The following is a 21645-nucleotide window of genomic DNA, read 5'->3' on the forward strand; positions in this document are numbered from 1 at the left end:
TGCTATTATGTGTGACGTGATAGAGTTTCCGTTTGATCATGCTTCTTTGTTTTCATCATTGTTAACCTTCAATTTTCTCACAGCTTTTTATGACCGAGCCATGCACAACTGAGAGTACTGTAGAACACTAAATTCTCACACCTTGTTGCAACGATGTCTATTAGACTTTGGCTTTGATATAATATCCAGTAACCGTACTTGACGTGTCTAGCTCATTCAACTGAAAAAGGACTTTCCTGTACGAAAGATTTAGGCATGCTGCTTTCAAATACCGAGTGAAACTTGCATTTGATTCAGGGTGGATACATAATTCTAGAATGCTTTGAATATAATACTAAACCTGAACTTGAATAGCTCTTTTTCCTTGATATTTTGTATCTGGTTCTCTTTATTGTTCTTCTGAGCACAAACACGGAGGGAGATTAATACTGGAGATGCTCTTGAATATTCTCTGGTGTCTGGGATTTGATTATGCTATTCTTTTCAATGACCTCTTTATACCAAGTTTCTGATAACTTAGGAGTCCTCTTCAGTGTGGCATAATCAACATGGTGAAGTCCAAATCTTGTCTATTCGAAGTTGTCTAGCAAGGACCAAGCAAAGTATCCCCTGACATCTGCTCCATTTCTGTTAAAATAGGGAGAGACATTGGCCAAGGAAATATTCATTAACATAGAAAGATTGTGAAGTCTTGGGAGCTTTTTGATAAAGATCAATGCCATTTTGATTTGATTGTTTAAAAATTCTAATCCAGCACATCCTTACCTCATTGCTGTCAACAGTGCATCTAAGTAGCAAGTCATATGTTCGACCCTTTTGACATCATGGAGATATTCTTCAGTGGTGGAATTTGGAGTATTTATCTCGCCGTATCCTGCAAAGAAAATGAAGGTATGCAAGGGCAAGGATAAGTAGCAAGTTTGTGCCTTGACAGCTCAGTAGATAGCTACTTACCATTTTCTGTAATGAACATGGGTATGTTATTGTATCTCTCTTTCACGTAGTTTATAACCTTCTCCATTCCCGGTGGGTATACATTTAGCCACTCCAATGAGGTCTGCAAAGCAAAAAGGTTTCAGCAACTGCTTTATGAATGTGAAGTCAGTATGATTGTGATGAATTTAGATTGCATACGGATTCTCCTATGGGGACACCATTTCTTTGGTTACTTCGTCCGCAAAATCCTTCTGTCTTGGTAGCTTCCCATCCAGGTTCGCATACAGAAGAGATACAGTCTCGGATATAGTAACTGGTGTAGTGATTGATTCCTATAAAGTCCAGTCCCATCTTCAATTTCTCTTTATCTTTGCTTGAAAACTCGGGTAATATAGTTCCCTCATCTCTACTGGATATTTTCCATATGTAATTGGGTCCAAAAACCTGCATTCAACCAATAGTGCAGTATCTTTAAATCATGAAGATAAATATGCATTATGTGTGTTTAGTCATGCGAAACAATTGAGTGAGAAGTTGAGGATTAACCAATTCATGAAGAAGGATTGACTTCCTTCGCCTTCTAACTTGTCTGCTGTGGAGTTGCTAATGTAAAAGTCAGGTTGATGTCAGCTCAACAAGTGCCTAAAAGACAAAATGTATTAACTGTCAAGCCCATATCGTCTCAGAGATATTTTATACTAACCTTATCTCATTTTAAGATAAGGATGAATGAGAGCTCTCCATGTGTCAATGCAACTTGCAAAAGCACTCATTACATTGACCTCAAATATGTATAAATTGACACTTCTCTTCACAAAAAGAAGATGCTAGACATATGAGAATTAGGCATAGATTTGAGCTTTATTATTTTTCTCTGTAAACAAAGTTTTTCCCCATCTTTGTATATCTTACGGGCAATATCATAGAAATAGTCAGATAATAGCAAAATAACAGTGGATGTAGGATTCGCTTTAAGTATCTGAACCATTTTAAACACCTCTTTTGCCAATCTTTTATTTATGTTTTTTGCAAACGTATATAATCTCAGCACCATATTCAAATCTCATGAATCCATCACGTGTAATTTCTAAGACTCTCTTAGCACTTTGCACGTGCGAGTCATTGGTGTCAAAATCAAGCATCAACAGTTTGGTGGCTCATGCAAGTCTCCAACCTGCGTCCAAGCTCTCAGATGGCGTGGTTAAATCGCAGATCGCACGCTCAGATCGTTCTAATCTTCAGCTTCAGATCGTGTGGCCAGATCGCACGCATCATAGTTCTCGGATCGCGTGGTCAGATCGCAGATCGCACGCATCAGAGCTCTCGATCGCGTGGCCAAATCGCAGATCGCACGCATCAGAGCTCTTTGATCGCTTGGCCAGATCGCAGATCGCATGCATCAAAGTTCTCAGATCGCCTGGTCAGATCGTAGATCGCATGCATCAGAGTTCTCCGATGGCATATCGTATATCGCACGCATCAGAGCTTTCAAATCGCGTGGCCAGATCGCATATAACACGCATCAAAGCTCTCGGATTGCGTGGCCAGATTGCACGCATCAGAGTTCTCAGATGACGTGGTCAGATCGTAGATCGCACACATCATAGCTCTTGGATCATGTGACCAAATCGCAGATCACATGCATCAGAGTTCTCGGATCGCGTGGCCAGATCGTATATCGCACACATCAGAGCTCTCTGATGGCGTGGTCAGATCGTATATCACATGCATCAGAGTTCTCAGATGGCGTGGTCAGATCGTGGATCACAGCATCAGAGTTCTCGAATTATGTGGTCAAATCGTAGATCACACGTATCAGAATTCTTAGATGGCATGGTCAGATCGCAAATCTCACGCATCAGAACTCTCGAATCACGTGGTCAGATCGCAGATCGCACGCATCAGAGTTCTCAAATCGCATGGTCAGATCGCAGATCACACGCATCAGAGATCTCCATGGCGTGGTCAGATCGTAGATCGCACGCATTAGAGCTTTCAGATCGCGTGGCCAGATTGCAGATCGCACGCATCAAAGCTTTTCAATCACGTGGTCAGATCGCACGCTCTGATCACTCTGATCTTCAGCTTCAGATCGGATGGCCAAATCGCAGATCGCACGCATCAAAGCTCTCGGATCGTGTGGTCAGATCACATATCGCATGCATCAGAGCTCTCCAATCGCGTGGTCAAATAGCAAATCGCACGCTCAGATCATCCAGATCGTGTGGCTATATCGTAGATCGCACGCTCAAATCATCATGATCGCACGTTCAAGATCGTTGAGATCACGCGTTCAGATCGCACAGATCGTGTGGCCAGATCGCACGCTCATCCGAACCGCGCGTTCAAGATCTTTGAGATCACGTGTTCAGATCGTCCAGATCGCATGGCCAGATCACAGATTGCATCTTAGATCATCTAAATCGCGTATTTAAGATCGTTGAGATCACGCGTTCAGATAATTTAGATCGTGCTTAGATCGCTGATCTCGAGTTCTCAAATCAAGCTCTACGCTTGCTGATTGAATTTCTTCTGTTCTCATATCAAGCTTCGCACTTTCTAATCGAACTTCTTGTTCTCAAATTAAGCTTTGCGCTTTCTGATCGAACTTCTTGTTCTCAGATTAAGTTTTGTGCTTTCTAATCGAACTCCTTCTGTTCACAGATTAAGCTCCGCGCCTTCTAATCGAACTTCTTGTTCTCAAATCAAGTTTCGTGCTTTCTGATCGAACTCCTTCTGTTTTCTGATTGAACTCCTTAAACTCTTAGATCACAAAGAGCTCTCAAGCTTTCAGATCGTAAAAAGCTCTCAAGTTCTCAGATCAAGCTCCTTATGCTCTTAGATAGAGCTCCTTATGATCTTAGATCGAGCCCTTTATGGTCTCAGATCGAGCTCCTTATGGTCTCAGATCGAGCTCCTTATGATCTCATATCGAGCTCCTTATGCTCTCTGATTGGGCTTATAAGCTCGCTCATTTTAAATCGCGTGCATCAGATCGTTCAGATCACACGCCTCAAACTCTCAAGTCGAGCCCCTATCAGATCGCGATCAACTCCTAGCTTTCAATCGCAATCAACTCTTAGCTCTGAGATTGCGAATCGCCTTAGGTCATGTTCTCAACTCTCAAACCGCGATCAGTTCTCCGTTCTCGGGTTGCGACTAACTACCAACGTTAGAAAAAAAGCGTAGAAAACTCAAAACAGCCCCAATACATGCTGAAACGGTGGATTTTGGCCCTGAAAATGGTCTCAACTATGTCCCCTAGTTACCACAATGTATAGCTCGGAACGAGCTTTCTGTTGATATCTTACGCACTCCAAAACTCCTCCCGGATCAAAAGTTATGACTATTTTAAGTTGGCTTCTCCGTTTAAGGCCTCTAAGCCGTGCGTTTGAGCTTCTCATGTTAGCTCCCTCTGGGAATTCATCTACTGGATATTTCATGTCAGTTATAAGATTGTGCTCAACTTTGGGTTGCTTCAAGCTCTCAGATCGCAATCTTAGCTCTCAGCACCTAATCACACCATGCATAGTTCGAGCTCTTCAGTTCGAGACTACAGCCTATAGTGCGACAGCCATTTAGATCTAAGACATGAGTTTTTGAAACGCGATTACGCACTCCAAAAACTGGGGGGGTTCTGTTATGCCTAAAAAATTCACGTTGATGTCAGCTCAACAAGTGCCTAAAAGACAAAGTGTACTAGCTGTCAAGCCCATACCACCTCAAAGATATTTTATATCAACCCTATCTCATTTTAAGATAAGGACGAATAAGAACTCTCTATGTGTGAAAGCAACTTGCAAAAGCACTCATTACATTGACCTCAAAGGTGTATAAATTAGCATTTCTCTTCACGAAAAGAAGAGGTTGGGCATATGAGAGCTAGACATAGATTTGAGCTTTATTATTTTTCTCTGTAAACAAAGTTTTTCCCCATCTTTGTATGTCTTATGGACAATATCATAGAAATAGTCGGAGAATAGCAAAATAACGGTGGATGTAGGATTCGCTTTAAGCATCCGAACCACTTTAAAAACCTCTCTTGCCAATCTTTTATTTATGTTTTTTGCAAACATATATAATCTCAGCACCATATTCAAATCTCATGAATCCATCACGTGTAATTTCTAAGACTCTCTTAACACTTTGCACGTGCAAGTCATTGGTGTCAAAATCAAGCATCAACAGATTCAAACCATGCTGCGTGCAAAACAATCCCAATGCTACCTCCTTGCTCTTTCTAAAGTTTCACTGATACTGTTAAGTCTACTCCTATCCTCTCATCCAGAAACTTTTAGAAAATAAAACTATTACTCTTTTCATTGTATATCGTTACTGTTATTACCGAGTATTTGCTTCTGTATATATGAACTACAGTAGCATGTGATAGGATAAAATTTTGAGCTGCAATGAAAGGCTCCATCTCTGAATTGCCCCGACTGCAATTTCCAAATGCTCTTGAGCAATGAGATGGAGGATATTCACCTAAACGATAACCAAGGATGACCGAAGGATTTAAAACAAATGTTTGCAAAATATCCAAAATCCTCCCTGGAATAAAGGATAAACTCCGATGAGTTGAAATTAGGATTTGTGTACTCTAGTTTGTGCATGGTAATGTCTGCATATACTTATACTTTTTTTCCGGTAATAGGGGGTGTTCAGGTCAATTTGCACCCACTTCAAGTGGTCCTTCGAAACCCTGAAGTTAACGATAGTGGTCATTTCTATTAGCAACGAAGAGAAATCGTCAAAAGTCGTTATCGCACCACCTGGCTACGCAGGGGCCAAAATGTAATTATATCCATTCTAAGGCCCAAATTTACTTGCAGTCAAACTTCGACTTCGTATAACTCACAATATGAATTGCCAACATTGATTCAGTAACACGACCAAGCTCATGCCCTCCGCGGCTCCCCTGCCATCCATGAAACACCAAATACCCAATCTGTCAAGAATGGCTTCTACAAAGAAGCACTTTATTTGTACGCACAACACCACTCTGCCCTGTTGCCTCCGCACAACTTCACTTTCCCTCCTCTGCTCAAAGTCTGTGCCAAGCTCCAATCACCAATTCAAGGCCGAATCCTCCATACCATCTCATCAAACGGTTTTTCGGTAGACGTTTATTCAGCTACAGCTCTCGGCGGTATGTATATGAAACTTAATTTACTTGTGATGCTCTTAAGGCGTTCGACGAAATCCACAGCGAAACTGTGGCCTCATTGAACGCTGTGATTTCTGTATTCACAAAATGGGGTATTCCAGAGAAGGTATGAAGGCTTTCAAAGAAGCTCCTTGGATTGTTTAGGCCCAATGGGTTACTGTAGCAAGTGTTTGTCTGGCTGTGACAGTGTTGAAGATGGCACGCAAATGCATTGTTTGGCAATAAAGTTAGGTGTAGTATGGATATATATGTGGCAACTGCATTGTTGACTAGTATTCGAACTGTAAGAAATAGGTTTGGCTACAAGATTGTTTGGAGATATGCGTAATAGAATGTTGTGAGCTATAATGCTTTTGTTACTGGGCTTCTGCATAATGGGGTTCCACGAGAGGCGTTAGAGTGTTCAGGGAGATGAGGGAGTGTTTAAGTGAAGAACCTAATTCAGTTTCTCTTACTCGGTTATTTCGCTTGTGAAGTCTTCTTAATCTCCAGCTTGGTAGGCAGATTCATGGACTTATAGTGAAATTGGAGATGGAATTTGAACTATGGTTGGTACTGCACTTATTGACATGTATTCAAAATGTGGTCGTGTGCGCTGGGCTATGATGTATTTAAAGAACTAAATGGACGCAGGATTTTATACATGGAATTCAATGATTGCTGGGATGATGCTAAATATCAGACTGAGAAGCCATTGAGTTGTTTGAACAGTTAGAATATGAAGGACTTGAGCCTGATTCAGCAACATGGATTCCATAATTAGTGGGTTCGCTCAATTAGGGAAGGGATTTGAAGCTTTTACATACTTTAGAAAATGCATTAGCTGGTGAAGTACCGAGTTCAAATGTGTTACATCTTTTATCAGCTTGTGCAGACATGGCTGCTCTGAAGTGCGGAAAAGAGATTCATGGGCATTTTATTAGAACTGATATTGGTGATGATGACTTCTTGTGTACGGCACTTATTTTCATGTACATGAATGTGGGTTTCCCTCTGCGGCACGAAGAGTTTTTGATCAAATTAAGATAAAACCTGATGATCCTGCATTTTGGAATGCCATGGTGTCTGGATTGGAGAAATGGAGAGTTTGAGTCTGCGGTTGAAATTTTTGACCTAATGCAGGAGGAAAAGGAAAGCCAAATTCAGCAACTTTTGTTAGTATTCTGTCGCATGCAGTCATACTGGTCAAGTTGAAAAGGGACTGCAAGTGTTTAGAATGATGAGCGATGATTATGGTATCACCCACCAATCCGGAGCATGTTGGTTGTCTAATTGACCTTTTAGGTCGTTCTGGAAGGCTAGATGAAGCTGAAAACTAATACAAAATTATCAGAGCCTTCTGCTTCTATTTTCTATTCTCTGCTTAGTGCTTGTTGGTCTCACATGAATTCCAGCTCGAGAAGAAACTGCGATGACTTTCGGTTTAGCCAGAAAACCCACCTCCTTTCGTGGTTCTATCCAATATATATGCTGGGTTGCAAGTGGGAGAATGTGGAAAGGACTAGACAAATGGTAAATGATAGAGCATTGAGGAAACTCCCTGAATTTCAATTGGAGTTACTGAAAAAAAAAAACCAGGAAATAAGAACTTCATTTGAGTAATATCTGGTGTCCGCTCATGAGGTTATAGATTTTAACACAAAAACTATCATTGACTCAACATTCTTTGGCTGAAAACCCAAAATGGTCGTCGAAATGATTAGGAGGCTCAAATATGAAGCAAGAGTCACATCTCTTAGGGTAATTACACCAGCAAGTTCATCTTCTTGTCAGCTACTCATAGACTCTGTGAACAGACTTGGAAGCAAGAGTCTGGATCACACTGCCGAGGGTTGAATCCAGCTTGATGTTATTGGTGGGATATACTCTGCCAAAATCTTGGGTTGTTTGAAACGATAGTTTCATGAAATCTCTGACAGTGGGCTGCCTGGAAGTAAAAATAGCAGAGAAACTTTAGTTAAGCCATCAAGATGCATGGAACATGTTTCTTCTAATTGACTTAGATATAACAGGTTTAAGGTTCTGCTTCAAGGTTATCATGATTTGCTGTATGTAAATTTTTTTTAATTTTATTTTTTTTCTGCAGTCTCACAAATATCTTGATCACAGTCCTCCTAATGAATATCCATTCTCATTCATGTTCTACAAAGTAGTTTACCATGAAAACCATTGGATTATTCAACATTTCAAATGGAGATTAATAAAAATTTAATTATTTTTCAGATTGGTCTTATCGCGCAAAAGCAGTGCATCTTACCTGAAATTGGAGAACAGTTCTAGTTGAAGCAGCAGGTGTCTGATATCTCTTATGCTTCACATTCCGACAACTTCTTCTTTGGTCCCTCCACAACTGGAATACCACCGATTTGATTCTCTTTCATTCGCTTAAAGCTTCAAGAACCGTTCATTTGCTCTGGATGCTGATTACCTGGCGAACAAAGTAGCAAATTTGAAAAGTCTGCTGAGGTAGCATATTTCTAAGTAACCATCGAATCTTCACCTCATGAGAAGATATAAAAGGAAGTCCTAGATCTGCAATAGACTGTGCAGCAATGCAGTCAAACCAATCCCTTCCTTTGCATCCTTCCAGACCCTGTACAACTGCAGATTGAGTAATGTAGTTTCTTGATATCGCTTGCCTCGTTCGATTACAGGTACGTTTTTCAGCTTATATTTTGAAAGTAGCAATAGGACACTCACATAGAACTGTCTTTAGCAACTGGAAGGAAAGGTGCCAGCGGTAGTACTTCATATTGACCTTACCTGCAAGTAAATAATATTTAGCATCATTTCAGTCCATGCTTTTGAGACAGCTAAAGAGAGGATAGCAGTGTCTGTTCCTCATTTTATAGAGTGGGTTCTATCTTATAATAATTTTAAGTGCCAATCTATTGCTTAGTTCCAAATTTTTGTAGATACGAATGAAACGATATTTCAAAGGAGCTAGACACTATGTATGGGGTACCATAGGCAACCTGAACCCTGTATATGACCTCTTTGCAGAATTAAGCTTACAGTGGTTGACTTGAATGGCTCTTCTTGAAGGATAACTTTGTAAAAATCTTCACCACTTATCAGCAGCTGTAGGAGCATCTTTTCCTTTCTCTGTATCTGCAGCACAACCACCACAGCAGCTCCTGCTGCAGCAAAAGTTTGCCAGCAACTGCAGCAGGAACTGTCATGGCCCAATGCTAGTGCTCCGAGAGCACCGGCTGCTCCAGCACCCACACTAGCCGCAGTTGCATTGGTGGCTGATAAAGCAACAGCTGCAAGTTCCGCAGTCTCTAGAACCCAGGGTATAATTGCTGATAATCTATGATTCCAAGGTACCGTGTCTCCAATCTGTATCTGTACCTGCATCTGGATTTTTGACTGGAGCAGATAGAATGTTGTATCCTGATAGAATCTTGACAGCATCAGTAATAGAAGTGTCCGCCATGATCTCAATCACTGAAAAGTTACAGTCCGTTATAGCTGATGATTAACTAGATAGAATTAAAGCCAAAAGTAATTGCGGTCACCTTTGCCTCCTGAAACTTGTGGGAAAGATGAAACTGGAATCTTTAAAAATGGCAGCTGTTAAAGTCTCCTGTAATGCAAGTGGTATTTCTTCCTCGACTGTATCATCTCAAAATATTTATCAAAGCTAGAAATATTTGAAGTTTCCTTGCGTCTTCAGCTTGAGCCATGCCTATAATATACCACCTTGAGCCATGCCTATAATATAACAAATTTGTTATTTAAATCAATTGCATCTCTTTTCATGACAATAATTCATATATGTTTAACGTCTTAATTTCTATAATTTACGTCAATAATTCTTGAAAACAAAAGCTTTTACAACAAACTGAGACCCATGATTCATGCAGACGCCAAAAATCAAAACCACAAACTGAATAATATTAAATGATAATAATCAAGACAATTTAGATCCATAGTTGAGCATTTTACGTACCTGTAGAAGTTGATGATCAACTTGAGATTGAGATTTCTAATATGGAAGTATCAGTTATGGATATGGTGTCTTTAAATATGCATAAGTGCTGGCTTTGCCACGTGCAGGAAAAATGGACACGTTTCAGATATTGGGACAACCATGTGTAAACAGCCAATTGGTTCGGTTTGATGTTGAATCTGTATGTGCTATCACATTAATTAAATTCATCCGAAATGATAAGTTGAAAAATCCAGGAAACCATTCCTTACCTTACTTCTTCATATGAAAACTACCAAAACAAGATCGATAATTTCGATTGTTAATAATATTCTCGATCACTAGCTATACTTCATTTGAAATGGTCCTTACTATGGTGAGCCTGAAACACTCTTTAGATGTAGAAAATGGCAGTACCGGACAGGGGAACGTAGAGACTCTTCCGTTTCCATTGTTGGCAGTTGTCACTGGAAAAGATTCACTCCACTTCATGTTCAATCCACAATTATCACCTGCACTCTGATTTTGACGAGCTTTACTGCCTCCATTACCAATATATGTGGTGATTGCAGCCGATTGGAAATTCGGATTTGATGTGATAACTTTCGCTGTCTCAGTTAAGGACTGCTGAAGATTGTTCATGTAAGGCGCTGATTGGGAAATATGTTGCTTTCCAAAAATATAAATTTAAAGACCCAATAGGGTTCTTATTGTACGAAAGAGTCCCATGATTAGAATCCAAGAAATTAGTATATGCTGGAGTGGACAATTTGAGACTTGTTGAAGATTAAGTCTATTTAAATGAGAGAAGGTGGTGAGATCAAGAACAACCGTTGGGTGAGAGTTGGTTGCAGAGATTGTAATTGATATGGTCTTTCACTTTGGGAGAAAGAGTAGTTGGATCCATGGAGGTTAGATAGGAAAGAGGTAGAGTTAGGGGTGGAAAGTATTGTAACATTTGAAGCAGCAGCAGAAGTGGTGGAAGCCATGGCCGTGGCTGAAATGGGAAGTGGATGGTTGTGGGTTCCTCCGTAGGTAGTGATCACACCCATCTTTGCACCTAAAATCAATTTAATTAGAAACTTAAAACATTCTAGGGTGAATTTAATAGACATTGATATATTAAAAAGAAGATGGAAAACTATTTTATCCTCTTGAAACCATTTAGGACACAGAAAAGAAAACCAATCGTCAATTGAGGGCAAATACCTTTTTTAAAATCATCTCTAAGAAATTATTATCCTACGTTTTCTCACTCTTTAAAAGGGAAAATCAGTTTAGGATCTTCAATTATATTGTTGAACCTCAATTTGTTACTTCCAAGGAAAACAACGTCAAAGAAGCATGATGATTAATGTGTTTGTTCGCATATATACCTCTATACTATATTGTCTATCAAAAAGAAATAAGCATATTTAAGGTCTAAGCCACAGAAAATATACCTGTTTTCTCACAGGGCAAGTTGGTAACGACCCATTCGACAAGGATTTCCTTTCGCCACTGGCACCCATCATTCATCTGTATAATATCCACAACATTAATTCGACAAATTCTTAGTTCAAATTTCGTATAAATTCTCTTAGCATGTAGCAGTAATACCCAAGCCAAATTTCCCTAAGCATGTTCTCAACCAAGCGAAATTTCAGCATCTATAATTAAAGTAATATATCTAGAACTTAGGCAAGGTAGTTTTGTTTTTGTAGATCATGCTCAAGCTATGATAAAACAAATTCTCACCCTAGAGAAATTTTACCATCTACAGTTTAACTAATGATGAAACTAATGTACAAAAATTCACCCGATCGTGTAATAGCTAGATAAAACACTGATACATGTTTAAACAATGGATTGAAATTACATGCAATAATAAAAATACAATTATAATATCAATATTGATTCTCGTCCTACAGTATATAAGAAATTTATTTAATGCATATAATATTTGTAAATAAAACATGAATAATGTTAGACCATCTCCAATTCATTGCACTAAATTGGTGTGATTTTTTGTGTAAAACACTATTGCATCTCCAACCCATTAAACTTAAGGGCAAGTTCTTGAGTCAAATTGCTATTATTTCCATCTTTCTTAGGCTCACTAAAAGATCTCCCAAGGGTAAGGGAGACGAGTTCAGCTACTTCAGTTTCTTCATGTGCATTATTAAATTTCTTAGCGTCTTCTTTCCAAATGAAACATAAGATAAATCTAAATCTTCTAACTATAATTTTATATGGTGAAAAAAGTACAAGTTTTCTAAAAACTTTCATAAAATTAATCATAACCACTATCATTTCTTAGATCCTAGCTGTGGTCTAGAGATCGTTACCTTATTTCACGTTTGGCCTAAACCCAAGTCCATACAAGTCCCAATATCTCATTCAAGAGGTTTAACCTGAACTAGACTTAGAAACATCAAAGAATATGTCTCTAGAAGCTTCCAGAATATTCTTTCACCAAAAAGAGATAGTATTATAGGACTAGAATTTTATTGCTTATATACTTAATTCTAGTCATCCATCTGAATGAATATATACGGATTTGAATAGCCAAATATACTTGTAAAATCCTATATAAAGGCTAGCTAGTCTTAGGTTTAATTCATTCACTCCAAACATTGTATTCAAGTTAGAACAATGCAATATAGTTTTTCTCTCAATCTCTACTCTTCAGGTTTTTATTTCTTTTTTAGAGTTTGTGGCTTACTTAGTGTTCAATCTTGTGTTTGTGCACTAAGGTCGCACAATTCTTCTAGGGTCATGACACTTGGGACCTCCAAACTCCAAAACCATAACTACAGTCAGAACTTTACAACCTAATTGTGACATCCAAGATCGCTTGGTGATTGCAAGGAACTTGTGATCTTGCACATCATAGTCACGATTTGAAGACCCTTACTTTGAGGCCTCCTTAATCGCATCATAATCAAGACGTCGTAATAGAGATCTATAAATTGCCTTCGCCATTTTCCAATTTTTTAAATCCTTTATTATTAAAAAAAATATAATTTAATAATTTATATTTGTTGTTAAGGATTTTCTTTTTGCATTAGTTTTAAGTTTTATTAGTATTATGCGCTTTATAAAATTTTAAAATTAAAGAAATTACAAAGATCTGATTATATACCACTTTTCAAAGAATTTTTTTATTTTTTTCACAGCTTACATGAATTTAAAAATAAAGGAATTTGAATATATGTGTGTGTGTTTCAATTATAATTATCAAGTATGAAATATAGCTACGGGAAATTTTGTAATTGTGTTGATCAAAATCAATCAAGTCACAACTTTAAGTAGAGAAATTAACGGCAAAAACTGGATTTGGTAGTTCCTACACTTTATGAGGTTGATCAGTTTTTCGAGTTTTATGGATTGTGGTTGGCATTAACCCTACTTTTATTCAATAAAAAAATTAAGATTTATTTCATATTGACTTTCAGTGTGGCTAGTGTCAAGATCTAACACGTGGTTTAGATGAGCTCATATGTTAATATGCCAATTTGAAGATCTAAACCCACGTAACTAATCATATTATCAAGGCCTTCGCTTCTATGTTTCTATTCTCTCCTGCTAGTGCTTGTTGGTCTCACATGAATTCAAGCTCGAGAAGAAACTGCGATGAATCTTTCGGATTTTGGAGCAGAAAACCCACTCCCTTTTCGTGGTTCTATCCAATATATATGCTGGGTTGCAAAGGTGGGAGAATGTGGAAAGGACTAGACAAATGGTAAATAGAGCATTGGAAACTCCCTGAATTTTCAATTGGATTACTTGAAAAAAAGAACTACACGAAATAAGAACTTCATTTGAGTAATATCTGGTAGTCCGCTCAGGAGTTTATAGATTTTTAACAACAAAACTATCATTGACTCAACATTTCTTTGCGCTGAAACCCAAAATGGTCGTCGAAATGATTAGGAGGCTCAAAAGCAAGAGATCACATCTCTTAGGTATTACCCAGCAAGTTCCTCTTCTTGTCAGCTACTCCATAGACTCTGAACAACTTGAGCAAGAGTCTGGATCACACTGCCGAGGTTGTTGAATCCACCTTGCATGTTATTGGTGGAATACTCTGCCAAAATCTTGGGTTGTTTGAAACGATAGTATCATGAAATCTCGACAGTGGGCTGCTGGAAGTAAGAAAATAGCAGAGAAAACTTTAGTTAAGCCATCAAGATTGCATGACATGTTTCTTCTAAGTTACTTAGATTAACAGGTTTAAGGTTCTGCTTTCAAGTTATCATGATTTGCTGTATGTAATTTTTTTTTAATTTTAATTTTATTCTGCAGTCTCACAAATATCTTGATCACAGTCCTCCTAATGAATATCCATTCTCATTCATGTTCTACAAAGTAGTTTACCATGAAAACCATTGGATTATTCAACATTTCAAATGGAGATTAATAAAAATTTAATTATTTTTCAGTGGTCTTATCGCGCAAAAGCATGCCTCTTACCTGAAATTGGAGAACAGTTCTAGTGAAGCAGCAGGTGTCTGATATCTCTTATGCTTACATTCCGACAATCTTCTTCTTTGGTCCCTCCACAACTGGATACCACCGATTTGATTCTCTTTCATACGCTTAAAGCTTCAAGAACCAGTTCATTTGCTCTGGATGCTGATTACCTGGCGACAAAGTAGCAAATTTGAAAGTCTGCTGAGGTAGCATATATTCTAAAGTAACCATCGAATCTTCACCTCATGAGAAGATATAAAAGGAATCTAGATTGCAATAGACTGTGCAGCAATGCAGTCAAACCATCCCTTCCTTTGCATCCTTCCAGACCCTGTACAACTGCAGATTGAGTAATGTAGTTCTTGATATCAGGCTTCCTCGTTCGATTACAGGTACGTTTTTCAGGCTTATATTTTGAAAGTAGCAATAGGACACTCACATAGAACTGTCTTTAGCACCTGGAAGGAAAGTTGCCCACGGTAGTACTTCATATTGACCTTACCTGCAAGAATAATATTTAGCATCATTTCAGTCCATGCTTTTGAGACAGCTAAAGAGAGGATGCAGTGTCTGTTTCCTCATTTTATAGAGTGGGTTCTATCTTATAATAATATTTAAGTGCCAATCATATTGCTTATTTCCAAATTTTTGTAGATACGAATGAAACGAATATTTCAAAGGAGCTAGACACTATGTATGGGGTACCATAGGCAACCTGAACCTGTATATGACCTCTTTGCGAATTAAGCTTACAGTGGTTGACTTGAATGGCTCTTCTTGAAGGATAACTTTGTAAAAATCTTCACCAAGCTATCAGCTCAGCTGTAGGAGCATCTTTTCCTTTCTCTGTATCTGCAGCTACAACCAACCCCAGCAGCTCCTGCTGCAGCAAAAGTGTTAGTCCAGCAACTGCAGCAGGAACTGTCTGCCAAATGCTAGTGCTCCGAGAGCACCGGCTGCTCCAGCACCCACCCTAGCCGCAGTTGCATTGGTGGCTGATAAAGCAACAGCTGCAAGTTCCGCAGTCTCTAGAACCCAGGGTATAATTGCTGAGTAATCTATATTCCAAGGTACCGGTGGTCTCCATCTGTATCTGTACCTGCATCTGGATTTTTGACTGGAGCAGATAGAATGTTGTATCCTGATAGAATCTTGACAGCATCAGTAATAGAAGTTCCGCCATGATCTCAATCACTGAAAATTACAGTCCGTTATAGCTGATGGATTAACTAGATAGAATTAAAGCCATAAAGTAATGCGGTCACCTTTGCCTCCTGAAACTTGTGGGAAAGAAGAACTGGAATCTTTAAAATGCAGCTGTTAAAGTCTCCTGTAATGCAAGTGGTAATTTCTTCCTCGACTGTATCATCTCAAAATATTTATCAAAGCTGAAATATTTGAAGTTTCCTTGACCGTCTCAGCTTGAGCCATGCCTATAATATACACATTTGTTATTTAAATCATTGCATCTCTTTTCATGACAATATTCATATATGTAACGTCTTATTTCTATAATTTACTTCAATAATTCTTGAAAACAAAGCTTTTACAACAAACTGAGACCCGATATTCATGCAGGCGCCAAACAATCAAACCACAACTGAATAATTTAAATGATAATATCAAGACAATTTAGATCCATTTGAGCATTTTACGTACCTGTAGAAGTTGATGATCAACTTGAATTGAGATTTCTAATATGGAAGTATCATTTATGGATAGGTGTCTTTAAATAGCATAAGTGCTGGCTTTGCCACGTGCAGGAAAATGGACACGTTTCAGATATTGGACAACCATGTGTAAACAGCCAATTGGGTTCGGTTTGATGTTGAATCTGTATGTGCTATCACATTATTAATTCATCCGAATGATAAGTTGAAAAATCCAGGAACCATTCCTTACCTACTTCTTCATATGAAACTACCAAACACAGATCGATAATTTCGATTGTTAATAATATTCTCGATCACTAGCTATACTTCATTTGAAATGGTCCTTACTATGGTGAGCCTGAAACACTCTTTTAGATGTAGAAAATGGCAGTACCGACAGGGGAACGTAAGAGACTCTTCCGTTTCCATTGTTGGCAGTTGTCACTGGAAAAGATTCACTCCCTTCATGTTCAATCCCAATTATCACCTGCACTCTGATTTTGACGAGCTTTACTGCCTCCATTACCAATATATGTGGTGATTGCAGCCGATTGGAAATTCGGATTTGATGTGATAACTTTCGCTGTCTCAGTTAAGACTGCTGAAGATTGTTCATGTAAGGCGCTGATTGGGAAATATGTTGCTTTCCAAAAATAAATTTAAAGACCCAATAGGGTTCTATTGTACGAAAGAGTCCCATGATTAGAATCCAAGAAATTAGTATGCTGAGTGGACAATTGAGACTTGTTGAAGATTAAGTCTATTTAAATGAGAGAAGGTGGTGAATCAAGAACACCGTTGGTGAGAGTTGTTTGCAGAATTTAATTGATATGGTCTTTCACTTTGGGAGAAAGAGTAGTTGGATCCATGGAGTTAGATAGGAAGAGTAGAGTTAGGGTTGGAAAGTATTGTAACATTTGAAGCGCAGCAGAAGTGGTGGAAGCCATGGCCGTGGCTGAAATGGGAAGTGGAGTTGTTGGGTCTTAACACTTTGCACGTGCAAGTCATTGGTGTCAAAATCAAGCATCAACAGATTCAAACCATGCTGCGTGCAAAACAATCCCAATGCTACCTCCTTGCTCTTTCTAAAGTTTCACTGATACTGTTAAGTCTACTCCTATCCTCTCATCCAGAAACTTTTAGAAAATAAAACTATTACTCTTTTCATTGTATATCGTTACTGTTATTACCGAGTATTTGCTTCTGTATATATGAACTACAGTAGCATGTGATAGGATAAAATTTTGAGCTGCAATGAAAGGCTCCATCTCTGAATTGCCCCGACTGCAATTTCCAAATGCTCTTGAGCAATGAGATGGAGGATATTCACCTAAACGATAACCAAGGATGACCGAAGGATTTAAAACAAATGTTTGCAAAATATCCAAAATCCTCCCTGGAATAAAGGATAAACTCCGATGAGTTGAAATTAGGATTTGTGTACTCTAGTTTGTGCATGGTAATGTCTGCATATACTTATACTTTTTTTCCGGTAATAGGGGGTGTTCAGGTCAATTTGCACCCACTTCAAGTGGTCCTTCGAAACCCTGAAGTTAACGATAGTGGTCATTTCTATTAGCAACGAAGAGAAATCGAATTCAAAACCTCTTGAATAATACACTCAAAAGTCGTTATCGCACCACCTGGCTACGCAGGGGCCAAAATGTAATTATATCCGATTCTTAAGGCCCAAACATTTACTTGCAGTCAAACTTCGACTTCGTATAACTCACAATATGAATTGCCAACATTGATTCAGTAACACGACCAAGCTCATGCCCTCCGCGGCTCCCCTGCCATCCAATGAAACACCAAATACCCAATCTGGTCAAGAATGGCTTCTACAAAGAAGCACTTTATTTGTACGCACAACACCACTCTGCCTCGTTGCCTCCGCACAACTTCACTTTCCCTCCTCTGCTCAAAGTCTGTGCCAAGCTCCAATCACCAATTCAAGGCCGAATCCTCCATACCCATCTCATCAAAACCGGGTTTTCGGTAGACGTTTATTCAGCTACAGCTCTCGGCGACATGTATATGAAACTTAATTTACTTGGTGATGCTCTTAAGGCGTTCGACGAAATGCCACAGCGAAACTTGGCCTCATTGAACGCTGTGATTTCTGGATATTCACAAAATGGGTATTCCAGAGAAGGTATGAGGGTTTTCAAAGAAACGCTCCTTGGATTGTTTAGGCCCAATGCGGTTACTGTAGCAAGTGTTTTGTCTGGCTGTGACAGTGTTGAAGATGGCACGCAAATGCATTGTTTGGCAATAAAGTTAGGTGTAGATATGGATATATATGTGGCAACTGCATTGTTGACTATGTATTCGAACTGTAAAGAAATAGGTTTGGCTACAAGATTGTTTGGAGATATGCGTAATAAGAATGTTGTGAGCTATAATGCTTTTGTTACTGGGCTTCTGCATAATGGGGTTCCACGAGAGGCGTTAGATGTGTTCAGGGAGATGAGGGAGTGTTTAAGTGAAGAACCTAATTCAGTTTCTCTTACTTCGGTTATTTCGGCTTGTGTAAGTCTTCTTAATCTCCAGCTTGGTAGGCAGATTCATGGACTTATAGTGAAATTGGAGATGGAATTTGATACTATGGTTGGTACTGCACTTATTGACATGTATTCAAAATGTGGTCGTGTGCGCTGGGCTTATGATGTATTTAAAGAACTAAATGGACGCAGGAATTTTATTACATGGAATTCGATGATTGCTGGGATGATGCTAAATAATCAGACTGAGAAGGCCATTGAGTTGTTTGAACAGTTAGAATATGAAGGACTTGAGCCTGATTCAGCAACATGGAATTCCATAATTAGTGGGTTCGCTCAATTAGGGAAGGGATTTGAAGCTTTTACATACTTTAAGAAAATGCAATTAGCTGGTGAAGTACCGAGTTCAAAATGTGTTACAAGTCTTTTATCAGCTTGTGCAGACATGGCTGCTCTGAAGTGCGGAAAAGAGATTCATGGGCATTTTATTAGAACTGATATTGGTGATGATGACTTCTTGTGTACGGCACTTATTTTCATGTACATGAAATGTGGGTTTCCCTCTGCGGCACGAAGAGTTTTTGATCAAATTAAGATAAAACCTGATGATCCTGCATTTTGGAATGCCATGGTGTCTGGATATGGAAGAAATGGAGAGTTTGAGTCTGCGGTTGAAATTTTTGACCTAATGCAGGAGGAAAAGGTAAAGCCAAATTCAGCAACTTTTGTTAGTATTCTGTCTGCATGCAGTCATACTGGTCAAGTTGAAAAGGGACTGCAAGTGTTTAGAATGATGAGCGATGATTATGGTATCAACCCAAATCCAGAGCATGTTGGTTGTCTAATTGACCTTTTAGGTCGTTCTGGAAGGCTAGATGAAGCTGAAGAACTAATACAAGAATTATCAGAGCCTTCTGCTTCTATTTTCTATTCTCTGCTTGGTGCTTGTTGGTCTCACATGAATTCCAAGCTCGGAGAAGAAACTGCGATGAAGCTTTCGGAGTTGGAGCCAGAAAACCCAACTCCTTTCGTGGTTCTATCCAATATATATGCTGGGTTGCAAAGGTGGGAGAATGTGGAAAGGACTAGACAAATGGTAAATGATAGAGCATTGAGGAAACTCCCTGGAATTTCAATTGGAGTTACTTGAAAAAAAAGAACTACAGGAAATAAGAACTTCATTTGAGTAATATCTGGTGTCCGCTCATGAGGTTATAGATTTTAACAACAAAACTATCATTGACTCAACATTTCTTTGGCTGAAAACCCAAAATGGTCGTCGAAATGATTAGGAGGCTCAAATATGAAGCAAGAGATCACATCTCTTAGGGTAATTACACCAGCAAGTTCATCTTCCTTGTCAGCTACTACATAGACTCTGTGAACAGACTTGGAAGCAAGAGTCTGGATCACACTGCCGAGGGTTGAATCCAGCTTGCATGTTATTGGTGGGAAGACTCTGCCAAAATCTTGGGTTGTTGAAACGATAGTATTCATGAAATCTCTGACAGTGGGCTGCCTGGAAGTAAGAAAAATAGCAGAGAAAACTTTAGTTAAGCCATCAAGATTGCATGGAACATGTTTCTTCTAAGTTGACTTAGATATGCCAGGTTTAGGGTTCTGCTTCAAGGTTATCAATGATTTGCTGTATTTAAATTTTTTTTAATTTTTCATTTTTATTCTGCAGTCTCACAAATATCTTGATCACAGTCCGCACTGGGGGGGGGGGGTTCTGTTATGCCTAAAAAATTCACGCTGATGTCAGCTCAACAAATGCCTAAAAGACAAAGTGTACTAGTTGTCAAGCTCATACCACCTCAGAGATATTTTATACCAACCCTATCTCATTTTAAGATAAGGACGAATAAGAACTCTCTATGTGTGAAGGCAATTTGCAAAAGCACTCATTACATTGACCTCAAAGGTGTATAAATTGACACTTCTCTTCACGAAAAGAAGAGGTTGGGCATATGAGAGCTACGCATAGATTTGAGTTTTATTATTTTTCTCTATAAACAAAATGTTTCTCCATCTTTGTATGTCTTACGGGCAATATCATAGAAATAGTCAGAGAATAGCAAAATAACAGTGGATGTCGGATTCGCTTTAAGCATCCGAACCACTTTAAAAACCTCTCTTGCCAATCTTTTATTTATGTTTTCGGCAAACATATATAATCTCAGCACCATATTCAAATCTTATGAATCCATCACATGTAATTTCTAAGACTCTCTTAGCACTTTGCACGTGCGAGTTGTTGGTGTCAAAATCAAGCATCAACAGATTCAAACCATGCGGCGTGCAAAACAATCCCAATGCTACCTCCTTGCTCTCTCTAGAGTTTCACTGCTACTGTTAAGTCTACTCCTATCCTCTCATCCAGAAACTTTTAGAAAATAAAACTATTACTCTTTTCATTGTATATTGTTACTGTTATTACCTAGTATTTGGTTCTGTATATATGAATTGCAGTAGCATGTGATAGGATAACATTTTGAGCTGCAATGAAAGGCTTCATCTCTGAATTGCCCGACTGCAAATTCCAAATGCCCTTGAGCAATGAGATGGAGGATATTCACCTAAACGATAACCAAGGATGACCTGATAGTTTGGCTCATTGAAGGTGACCCAATATTTCACTCGGTCACCGAAGGATTTAAAACAAATGTTTGCAAAATATCCAAAATCCTCCCTGGAATAAAGGATAAACTCCGATGAGTTGAAATTAGGATTTGTGTACTCTAGTTTGTGCATGGTAATGTCTGCATACACTTATACTTTTTTTCCGGTAATCAGGGGTGTTCAGGTCAATTTGTGCCCACTTCAATTAATCCTTCGAAACCCTGAAGTTAATGACAGTGGTCACTTCTATTAGCAACCAAGAGGGATCGACGCAGGGGCCAAAATGTAATTATTTCCGATTCTTAAGGCCCAAACATTTACGTGCAGTCAAACTTCGACTTCGTATAACTCACAGTATGAATTGCCAACATTGAT

The 21645-nt window shown here is 38.8% G+C and overlaps 1 protein-coding gene and 3 pseudogenes across 1 annotated transcript; 1 reads left to right on the forward strand and 3 right to left on the reverse strand.

The window, feature by feature from the left end:
• Positions 1-211: 211 nt before the first annotated feature.
• On the reverse strand, positions 212-21402 carry LOC116107558 (annotated as a pseudogene).
• On the reverse strand, positions 7760-9961 carry LOC116107572 (annotated as a pseudogene).
• On the reverse strand, positions 14374-16667 carry LOC116107557 (annotated as a pseudogene).
• Positions 17863-20095, forward strand: LOC116107554 (pentatricopeptide repeat-containing protein At2g02750-like). The gene has a single exon (XM_031393824.1). The coding sequence runs from the start codon at positions 17948-17950 to the stop codon at positions 19796-19798; it is 1851 nt and encodes a 616-aa protein (XP_031249684.1). The 5' UTR covers positions 17863-17947; the 3' UTR covers positions 19799-20095.
• Positions 21403-21645: the final 243 nt, after the last annotated feature.

This window comes from Pistacia vera, unplaced genomic scaffold, assembly GCF_008641045.1.
Source record: "Pistacia vera cultivar Batoury unplaced genomic scaffold, PisVer_v2 Contig54, whole genome shotgun sequence".
Classification (NCBI taxonomy): domain Eukaryota; kingdom Viridiplantae; phylum Streptophyta; class Magnoliopsida; order Sapindales; family Anacardiaceae; genus Pistacia; species Pistacia vera.